Source organism: Astyanax mexicanus, chromosome 1 (genome assembly GCF_023375975.1).
Source record: "Astyanax mexicanus isolate ESR-SI-001 chromosome 1, AstMex3_surface, whole genome shotgun sequence".
In the NCBI taxonomy this organism is placed as follows: Eukaryota; Metazoa; Chordata; class Actinopteri; order Characiformes; family Acestrorhamphidae; genus Astyanax; species Astyanax mexicanus.
Genome location: NC_064408.1, coordinates 130,675,993 through 130,687,637, shown reverse-complemented (window position 1 = coordinate 130,687,637; position 11,645 = coordinate 130,675,993). Strand labels below are relative to the sequence as shown.

Below are 11,645 nucleotides of genomic sequence, written 5' to 3'. Positions count from 1 at the left end.
CATAAGTTAGGTTAGCATAAGCTTTCATGGTCTCTTTTTTCTGCTTCATCACGCTGCATTAGGGCTGCTCCTAGTCCCATGTCACAAGCGTCAGTGTGGAGACCAAACAGGCAGTCAAAATCCGGGAAATTCAGGACTGGGTCCGAGGTTAGTCTGGTCTTTAAGTAATCCATCGCTACCTAGCATTCTCTGTCCCACACAAACGGTGTGTCATGTCTGGTGAGAGCAAACAGGGGCTCCGCATGTTGACCATAGTTGTGAATGAACCTACAGTAATAGCTGGTGAGTCCCAAGAACTGTCTCAACTGCTTGACATCAATAGACCCAGAAATCTTCAACATGGCATCAACTTTGTCAGTGTCTGGGAGAATACCATCAGGGGAAATTTTATACCCCAAATTTTTATACCCCTTGTTTCAACAAAACTGACATTTTCCCAGTTTTAGAGTAAACCCAACAGTCTGCTCCTCAATGAGCTTCCTCTAGAGAAGTGGGGTATGGAGGGAGATTAATAGGTCTCGCATCTCCAGTTTGAGTGCAATGAACTGCAACTGTAGTATGACAAATGTGTGCTGAAAACAAGTGTGTTAAATGTGTGTGGTATAAAGTCAGCTAAGCATTCTCTGTCGCCCCTGTCCCACTGAGAAAGTGAAGGTTTACAGTAAGGACATGTTTAAAAAATGGTGAGGCAAAGAGAACCAAAAGCATATGAGGGCAAGAGAAATATGTTACACATGTTGTTATTTGTCTTACACAGTCACACTGAGCAGTATTAATAATTAGAAGAAAATGTATTATTGTTTAGCACTTCGAAAAATTATTTATCATCTAAAGAAATGATTTTGTCAATAGTTTTAAATTTACAAATAAACAAAATTATACATACAAACAATGTAGAGTAATAATGGTAACAAGGAAATGCATTTTATTAAAGTACACTAACTGTAGATGAATGAAGCAGTTTGAACAAGTCCGTCTTTAGACTAAATTAGAAAGCATTTATACAGCTTGTTCTTCTAATAGTCCCCGAATCACAGATTTACTCAATCTCACACAGATTTACTCAATCTCACATAGATTTACTCAATCTCACACAGTTTTACTCAGTCTCACACAGATTTACTCAATCTCATACAGGTTTACTCAATCTCACACAGATTTACTCAATCTCACACAGGTTTACTCAGTCTCACACAGGTTTAGTCAATCTCACACAGGTTTACTCAGTCTCACACAAATTTACTCAATCTCACACAGATTTACTCAATCTCACACAGGTTTACTCAGTCTCACACAGGTTTAGTCAATCTCACACAGGTTTACTCAATCTCACACAGATTTACTCAGTCTCAGACAGGTTTAGTCAATCTCAGACAGGTTTAGTCAATCTCACACAGGTTTACTCAGTCTCACACAGGTTTACTCAAACTTACACAGGTTTACTCAGTCTCACACAGGTTTAGTCAATCTCACACAGGTTTACTCAAACTTACACAGGTTTACTCAAACTTACACAGGTTTACTCAATCTTAAACAAGTTTACTCAATCTCACACAGGTTTACTCAATCTTATACAGGTTTACCCAATGTTACAAAGGGTTACTCAATCTTACACAGGTTTACTCAATCTTACACAGGTTACTCAATCTCACACAGGTTTACTCAATCTTATACAAGTTTACCCAACGTTACCAATTGTTACTAAATCTTACACAGGTTTACTCAATCTTACACAGGTTACTCAATCTCACACAGGTTTACTCAATCTTATACAAGTTTACCCAATGTTACAAAGGGTTACTCAATCTTACAGATGTTTACTAACTCTTACACAGTTTTACTCAATCTCAAATGTTTACTTAATCTCACCCAAGTTTCCTCAATCTCATACAGGCTTACTCAATGTCACACAAGTTTGCTCAATCTTACACAGGTTTACTCAATCTTACACAGATGCACTGAGGAGCCAGTATAATAAAGCCTAATCCCTGCATAGAGGGGCTGAGTAAAGGTGGTGTAGAATGTGTGTAAGTGTGTGAGAGTGTGTGAGTGTGTTTGTGAGGGTGTGTGTGAGTGTGTATCAGAGGAGACTCTGTAGAAGGACAGAGTGCCGGAGGGACAGTCCACATACACTCCTACTCTCTTACAGCCGGAGGGAGGAGTGGAGAGAACAGTTCTGTTATTATTGTGTTGAACAGAGTAACTGTTATCAGAGCAGATCAGACTCCAGGAGTTTCTATTCCCTCCAAACTCACAGTCTGATCCTCCTCCTTTCCTGCTGATGGTTTTATAACTCAGAGCTACTTCAGCTCCACCTTCTCCAATCTGCTCAGCCTCCCAGTAACAGCGCCCAGTAACTCTCTCTCTACTTAGAATCTGCAGACACACATCAAATCTCTCTGGATGATCAGGATACGACTGTAGCTCCCCTCTATTCTCCACCCTCCTGTTCTCCTCACTCAGAGAGAGATGAGGATTTACTGTGTTTGGATCCAGTGTGAAATCACAGCCATCTGAAAACAAGAACACACACATTACACACACATTACACACACACTACACACACTACACACACACTGCACTGATACAGAGAGAGAGACATTAAACACACTGCACTGATACAGAGAGAGAGACATTACACACACTGCACTGATACAGAGAGAGAGACATTACACACACTGCACTGATACAGAGAGAGAGAGACATTACACACACTGCACTGATACAGAGAGAGAGACATTACACACACTGCACTGATACAGAGAGAGAGAGAGAGACATTACACACACTGCACTGATACAGAGAGAGAGACATTAAACACACTGCACTGATACAGAGAGAGAGAGATTACACACACTGCACTGATACAGAGAGAGATATTACACACACTGCACTGATACAGAGAGAGAGACATTACACACACTGCACTGATACAGAGAGAGAGACATTACACACACTGCAGTGATACAGAGAGAGAGACATTACACACACTGCACTGATACAGAGAGAGAGAGAGACATTACACACACTGCACTGATACAGAGAGAGAGACATTACACACACTGCAGTGATACAGAGAGAGAGACATTACACACACTGCACTGATACAGAGAGAGAGACATTACACACCGCACTGATACAGAGAGAGAGACATTAAACACACTGCACTGATTCAGAGAGAGAGACATTACACACACTGCACTGATACAGAGAGACATTACACACCGCACTGATACAGAGAGAGAGACATTAAACACACTGCACTGATTCAGAGAGAGAGACATTACACACACTACACTGATAGAGAGAGAGAGAACTTACATTTCTTTAATCCAGGTTTGATTCTAATCTTCCCTCCATGTTCCATTCTAAACACACAGACAGATCAGCACAGTGTGAGATTGTCAGCAACATCTTAAATGGCAGTCACCTTTAATGTATTCCTGAGTAAAAATGTTGATTGATTGATTAATTGATATTCAATGTTGTAAAGCCAGCTTTTACATAAACACTCACTCATCGTCACTCAACATTCATTCACTCACTCACTCATTGTCAATACCGCTTTAACCGTTAAGGGGGGGAGGTTGGAGACTATCCCAGCTGGCATCAGGTGGAAGGCAGTATACACCCTGGACAGGCTGACAATCCATTGCAGGGCAAACAGACACAGACACATTCACTCACAGGAAGGGGCAATTTCAACTGGTTCCCAATTAGCCTGTCTTTGCACTATGGGAGGAAACCGAAGAACCCGGAGGAAACCCACACAGACACAGGGAGAACGTGCAAACTCCACATAGAAAAACGCAGGTCACCCCAGCCGGGAATCGAAACCCGGCTGTCTTGCTGTGAGGCAACAGCTCTACCCACTGTGCCTCGCTTGTACATAAACAATAAACAGAATAAAGAATAAAATAACATTATTGTTCCCGTAAATGAAATGCTGGTGTACCTTCACAGCATGTTGGCGCATTCAGTACCTCTACTGAGACTCGCAAAGGGCTGCGCTTTTAATAAACCATTGAGCAAAGGTCAGCCTGCATCTTAATGGGAATTACTACACTGATTGGTTCATTTCACGTTATGCCGAAAACACACCAATAAATAAATAAAATAATTAGTTTACACCTTTTGCACCTTTGTATCTGTGCTAGGCATATTTTTGTGCCCTAACGATACCACACAGGACACGCCCCTAAATCCAACAGCGCAAAGAGTAATTAACTAGTGCACTATAGATTGCTAAAATAGGGCCCTTAATCTGCACAGCTTACCATCTCTTACCTCCTCTAACACTAACACCAGACTGCAGTGTTTATTCTTTCTGAGAAGAAGATCTCAAATCACACCATGATCCCTACATAGTGCACTGCTGTTAAAAGTACAAACATCACTAAACAAGTAAGATGAGATAAGAAGATTATGATTCCAAAATGCACTACTTAAGGAAAAGCGAGTGATTTGAGCCAGGGCATTAGCAGACTAAACACTGTTCTGCTTTTCTTAAGTCTTAAGTATTTCTTAACTTCTCTTTAGTAAAATTTAGACATTAGAGTTTAGGAGTGTTTTTGAACTGGACACAGGTTAACTTTAAAATCAGTTGTAAACTCAGACACAGCTCCAAATGTAAAGATTCTCAGTGACTAAAAGTTTAATCTGTGACTGTTTTTGTCTGCTATTTTTCTGCTCTGTAGTGTTTACTTTGCAATGCCTTCACAGTACTAATGCTGCAGTTAGACATGATGGAAATTCACAGAGTGCAATAACTCAAGATTTTCCATTATGACTTGAGTTTTTTTCTATGCTAGGCTGGCTGACTCATAATTACATGCAGAAAAAAGGCGTCTAGAAATATTTGTGAAAGAATGGGTCACTCTCAGGAGCTCAGTGAACTCCAGCGTGGTACCATGATGGTCCAGTGTCCAGTGTTTGTTTATAGTGTGATGCTGAGCATGTCACACCTATATACAGATTGGTGTTGGAATTGTTTTATAATGATCTATTACAGATTCTAAGTATATAATAATTTTGTGAAGATGAACACTAAAGCTGCATTATGGAGGATGAGTTTTTCTTGGGCTCCCCCAACAAATGGGAAGTGTAATTTACTTCCAGCCTTCTGTAAAGGACACGCTTTGCACATGCATTTCAAGAAAAGCTCAGAAATCCAGAACTGTTACTGAAGGACAAATTTAAAAGCATTAAATCCATTATTTAAATGCAACAGCTAGTGTACCTCTGCTTATATTGTCAAATGTTTATATCCCCACAGAATTTGTTTTTTAAAACATTATTCAGCTCTATTCAAAAGGTGTGGTTATTGTAAAAGGGCTGGGTTACACCTAGCTGTGGTGGGACCAATGACTGTATGGGTGGGACCAATAACAGACCATCAGCAAAACCTGCATCTTTCAGCCCTCAGGGGCAGGTTTATTTAAATGAGTAGGCGGTTTCTCCACAGTCTTTCTCCCTCCTCTGGTCTCTACTGCGCAGACTCGGATTTCAGGATTGCCAACATGACGGAAGATTTCGGTTTCATTTTCATTGAATGAATGGGAAACTGCGACACGACGTCCATCTTTTTTTTTGAGTAAACCAGAGACTCATTTGGAAGTGTTATAATCACATCATATGAAATTACAGCTGATGTTTTTTATGTCATGTTATGGTGTTAAAACTAGATTTTTTTTTATTTCGATGTGATCTGCCCTTATATGCTGTAGATGCAGATATCATTTACTGAGGCAAATAGATAGATATTACATTTATATACATATACATAGATAGGTTTAAAAATATATACATACATGTATAAATACAAAAATGATACAAAGTGTGGAAGTAAACGGTCATAGATATGAAGTAGTGCAGTAATACAGAATAAATTAATTATAGGAGATAGCAGGTAACAGCAGATAAAAAAATACTAAACATAAACCTGTGCAAGTATTGTATTTAAGTTAGGTGCGTAATGTAGTGTCTAGGAGTGCAAAAGTACAAGATGTACAGTAAGTGCACTTGCACACTCTGAACAAATCTATTCTTTCATACCTGAGTGTCTCCAGTGAGCAGTCTGGATCCTCCAGTCTGGCAGAAAGCAGCATCTCTCCTGACTCTCCTGGGTGGTTGTAGGTCAGATCCAGCTCTTTCAGGTGGGAAGGTTTTGAACTCAGAGCTGAAGCCAGAGAAGAACAGCCTATTTCTGTGATCATGCACCCAGATAATCTAAAGAGAGAGAAAATTTGAGTTCTTAACAAAGAGTAAAAGTGACAGACTGACAAAGATGATACAAGGTAAAAATACCATCTCAATGTAAAAAATAAATACAGACATGTCTGTTGAAATTACACCACTTTAACTTTGTGAATATGGCAGTGTTATTGATATGGATTAGAGAGTCATTAAAATAATTGAGTTTATGTCCATCTCAATTTTGCTTTTGCCTAAGTATTGTAATATTGTCTACAGTGTGTGGGTCAGGTCCAGGCAGAGATGAGAAGCTGGGATAAAATAAAGAGGCATTATTGGATAATCCAAAAGCATGGTCAACATTAGACATGGTCAACAATATACAGGTAAAACAGGATTACTGACAGAATAAACAAGTGAATGGATAGAACCACAGAAAATAATTGGCAGGGAGTGTGTGTTGAGGGTGTGTTTATAGTTAGTGCAACAGGTGAAGTCAATATTCTGGTGTTTTAACACACCTCACACCTGGCACCGAAGGTAGTTCCTACTGTACCTGTGTCTGCCAGTGATCTCCCAACTCCAGACTTCATTTCCCAGAATGAACATGACACAGATCTTAAGAATCAATGGCACTGTTCAATTTAAAGACACATTATAATAATGTCTATAAATCTAGCTGCTTGTTGTTAATTAGGCAATTACTACATTGTTAAGCAGTAACTACACTAAAGCAAAAGTAAATAGGGATATGCAAATTAATCATATATATGAATTGTCTCGTTAGTGTAATTCTCAATTATTTGCCTTGGAAAGCACAGCATCATCAGTAAGCCTTTATGGTTAATCCACCATTTTGGAATAATAACGTTCCATGGCAAATCACAACTAAACACACTAAAACAGAACATCTATTTTAAATCTATTTTTCTATTTGTACTATTTTAATTAATTTACTTAATAAACATTTGATCAAAATATGGCCCGATACTAAATCCTGTATGTATTTGCATCTTCTTTCAGAAATTTAAGAAGGCTGGTATATTTTATTACTACAGAGAAACATTTGGCAGCTATTATTGTACATATGTATTATTATTGTATTATTGTGCCTTTATTACATAGTTGAGTATCCACTGCAGATACTTTGTTAGCTCAATCACTCTCAAAAAATCAGTACAGTACAATAGGACAGTGTGAAATTGACATACAGCTCTTAGTTTTGTGCTGCACAGGACAGAGGATTACAGTACCTCTTTCTGTCTCTAGATTTCTAAAGTTTATCCAGAACAGTTCTCATGTTTTCCTTGAATTTGTGGTACATGTGTTTGGTGCTTGCATGGCAGTGTATTATAAAAAAAATAACAGGGTCTTCAGTTTGTATTTCTTTATGTAATGTAGGAAACTGTGTTTAGTATTTAGATAAAAGTGTGTATTAGAATTGGTAATAATTCAGTGAATGACATCATAGTATAGTGTACCAGGTCAATAGATAGGATATTTGTTAAAGACTATTATAGTAAGTAATTAAAATATTTTAGAAGTACCAGTTTTTGGCCCTTGGCAACTGTAAAAACTGTAATACAGTCTGATCTGTATCCCTGGCACTCTGAGATTCTGATAGTGTGCACATATGTAAAAAAAAACTATAGATAATAAAGACAACAGAGTTCACACAGATTTTGACTGACCTGAGAATCTGCAGTTTACAGTGTGAACTCTTCAGTCCAGTAGAGAGCAGCTCTGCTCCTGAATCCTGCAGGTCATTGTTACTGAGGTCCAGCTCTTTCAGGGAGGAGATTTCCAGGTTTAAAACTGATCCCAGAATTTTACATGTTTTTTCTCCAAGATTACATGATGCTATTCTGAAAAACAAGAAGAAACAACAGATTTTATAATAAACTCATGGAGGAATATTTGAATGAATCAGAACTAAAATACAGTGTCCTTCTTAACTACTGGTCTTTCTTTATACAGTCAGAAGTTGGTTGTTTAATTAGTAAGCACTACCTGCACTATTCAAGCAAGGCGTTTTTTACTGACTGAAAAAAACAAACACAACTCATGATACATTATGATTACAGTTCATAGTGCATGACAAACATGGCTATAATGTGTTGTTCCTTTTGTAATTCACATTTATAATACCAATTACAATGTGTTACAGAGTATTAAAATGATGCATCTACTTCAAAAAAAATATATTTCTATATGGTTTGGTGAGGCATGTTTTAGTAATGTGTATAATGCTGTATAATGTTTTATATGCTGAATTTCAATACCTGCAGCTTTAGTTCAAAGTAAGTTTTAAGGGTCATAAAGAGCCAGTAAGAATTCACTTGCTAAAATATCCCTCCTACAGGGGATTATATTGGCTTCCTTTCTAGATGAAAATATGTAACAATGTGAAAAAATACTGACACTAACCCTTAAATACAGACCTTGGCCCACTAGAGACAAATGACCCTATCACTTCCCAACCCTATGCTTTTATTTTAGTTTAAGCCCCACTCTAAGGCGTATAAGAACTGTGGGTCGAACAACATTAAAAGGGGTAAGTAATGCATCAGTAATAATCCTTTCATATAAAACTCTCTCAGAATGTTAATACATATTTTTTGCTGTTTTAGCAGTGGCAAACAGAAATCTGAACTCTGTGTTTAGTATTTGACTTGAATATTATTCTTACATAAAAAAACTGACCTGAGAATCTGCAGTTTACAGTGTGAACTCTTCAGTCCATCAAAGAGCAGCTCCACTCCTGAATCCTGCAGATTATTGTTACTAAGGTCTAGCTCTTTCAGGGAGGAGTTTTCCAGTTTGAAAACTGATTCCAGAGTTTCACATGTATATACTTTAAGATTGCATGAAGGTAGTCTTGAAAAACAAGAAAAAACACAACATATATTACAATAAATACAGAGATTATTTATATAGAGCAAATAATATAAGTAATATTGCATATATAATAGCAATAATTATTACAGTCTTTTTTACTTTTTGTCAGGTAAATATTTATTCAAACTGCAAATGCAGGATAATGTTTTCTACATAGTCCTGTTTAACACAGAATGACCCAATTGTATTTAATGAAATAGCTCAGTGGGATTAAGAGTTGATCACAGTGTTTTCATTTAAATCAGATCCAATACACTACAATTTTTATTAAAATTAGCTCTAGTTTTAATATAGGAAAATAGGAGAATTTGTTGTATATTTCAAAACCCAAATTGGACATGAGCCAATAAAAATTCACTTTCTCTAGTATCCATCTTAAAGAGGATCCTAATGGCCTCATTTCTAGATGCACAGGTGTAACATTGTAAAAAAATAACACTGACATTAACTCTTAAATTAAAACCATGGCTAATATGGAAACATTACCTATGCCTTTCATTTAGTTAAGGCTGGATGCTGAGTGAGTGTGTGCTGGGGCAGGATGGGGGGAGAGCAGGGAGAGCATTCAGCATCCTCACAGCCTGATGTATGGAGCTGTCCTTCAACTCTTTTCATTTAGAAATCTAGACACTGACACATAAACACTGACCTGAGAATCTGCAGTTTACAATGTGAACTCTTCAGTCTAGTAGAGAGCAGCTCCACTCCTGAATCCTGTAGGTCATTGTTACTGAGGTCCAGCTCTTTCAGGGAGGAATTTTCCACTAAATCTAATCCCAGAGTTTCACATGTCTTTACACCAAGATTACATGAAGATAATCTGGAAAATAAGGAGAAACAATCAATCAGGAGTGTCTGCATGATATCAGAAATATATGTAGACATTAAATGGTTAAATGTATTTGGACACCTGTTTATTCATTGTATCCACTGCAATCAAGGATATTAGGAGATAACCTGCTTCTGTGGAAGTAACTGTTCCTGCTCATCAGAAAAGACTTTCGACTAAACTTTGCTGTGAACATTGCTGTGAGGACTTTATTGTATTTAGGTACAAGTGCATTTGTGGGTTCAGGATGCTGGATGATCAAACCTACAAGCCTGTCACTGAGAACCAAGTGTGCTAATAGCTAAATTGTGCAGCTTGAAACCACAAAAGGTATGTACTAATTCATTTAGTTATTTAGATGGTGGCGCGCAGTAGCGCTAGCGCTCCTAGCGAACACCCTATTTTGAGCTGTTTTTTCCTTCCAGTTCTGAACCCAACTTCGCGTGTGACTTATAGTCAATGTTCTCAAGTCTCACGCTTTGAGCGTGTGACACATGCACCTCAGCGAGTTCACATGCTCACACACCACACATGGTATTTCTCACGCTTGCCAATCCATCGGCTGTAAATTATAATGTACTCTCGTTGAGCCAATCAGAATATAGATCACTCTGTTGTTAGGCAGACCTAGTCAAAGAGGGTGGAGTTTCAGCCAGAGTGTCAGTTGCGAAGAAGTGTCCGATTCGAAAGTTCTGAAACACACGTCGGAGAACAACTGAAGGAGAACGGCGGCAACACCCCCCCCCCCCCGTTTAACAACTGAAGAACTGCGCTAAAGGCTAATGCGAATCGAACCCCGATTCTGTCGCTTTTCCTGTCTAACGTTCACTCGCTGGATAACAAGCTGGACCTGCTGCGACTGATAATGAGTGTTTCTGAGGAGATCAGGAACTGCGCTGTGATTTGTCTCACGGAAACCTGGCTGAAACACACCATGCCGTACTCAGCCTTACAGCTCGCTGGCCGGCAGCTCTTCTGAGCGGACCGCAGCCAAACCCGGAGGGGGGGCGGCTTGTGCGTCTACATAAACAAAGGTTGGTGCACAAGCTGCGTGTTGGTAAACAGCCACTGCTCTGAGGTGACAGAACAGCTGACTGAAGTGTCACCCTCACTATCTGCCTCGAGAGTTTTCAATTTTCAATGATTTCCTCATCCAGACAGCTGTCCCCACTTGCCTGAAGACCGCCACCCTCATCCCAGTCCCCAAGAGCTCTGCAGTGACAGGTCTGAATGACTACTGGCCAGAAGCCCTCACTCCGATAGTCACAAAGTGCTTTGAAAGACTGGTTCAGACCCACATCAAAGCCACCATCAACATCACTGTGGATCCACACCAGTACGCATACAGGAATAACCGATCCACAGAGGATGCCTCCGTGGTCCACACTGCCCTCACTGACCTGGCGCAGAAGGATTCTTACGTCCGTATGCTCTTTGTGGACTTCACATCTGCTTTCAACACCATGATTCCTCAGACATAATATAGATATATTTGAAAGCTCCATCGCTATTTTAATGGTGCAAGGTGTGAAAATAGACTGTTCGCAGGGTTTAAGATCAGGTAAAGTGCCTTGAGCAGGGTATAAAATAGGGCCCATAGTATTTTTTTTCAAGGGATCTCACACTAAATCTGATATTGGAACCTATTTTACCTTGATCAAATCCAAAATTCTCCTTCTTATATTGAAGTTGTTCATTATCATTACTGATGTACCATGTAGCAGTC

At 38.9% G+C, this 11,645-nt stretch overlaps 1 protein-coding gene across 1 annotated transcript in view; it reads right to left on the bottom strand.

Moving 5' to 3' along the window:
* Nucleotides 1-932: 932 nt before the first annotated feature.
* Nucleotides 933-11,645, bottom strand: part of LOC103023574 (NACHT, LRR and PYD domains-containing protein 12-like) — a 47,627-nt gene continuing 36,914 nt past the window's right edge. Inside the window, exons 8-13 of the mRNA XM_049468704.1 lie at nucleotides 9,740-9,910; nucleotides 8,896-9,069; nucleotides 7,884-8,057; nucleotides 6,055-6,228; nucleotides 3,322-3,368; nucleotides 933-2,513 (exon numbers count right to left, since the gene is read on the bottom strand). Coding sequence (XP_049324661.1) covers nucleotides 1,936-2,513; nucleotides 3,322-3,368; nucleotides 6,055-6,228; nucleotides 7,884-8,057; nucleotides 8,896-9,069; nucleotides 9,740-9,910 — 1,318 coding nt within the window. The 3' untranslated portion in view covers nucleotides 933-1,935. The remainder of the gene's footprint in view (nucleotides 2,514-3,321; nucleotides 3,369-6,054; nucleotides 6,229-7,883; nucleotides 8,058-8,895; nucleotides 9,070-9,739; nucleotides 9,911-11,645) is intronic.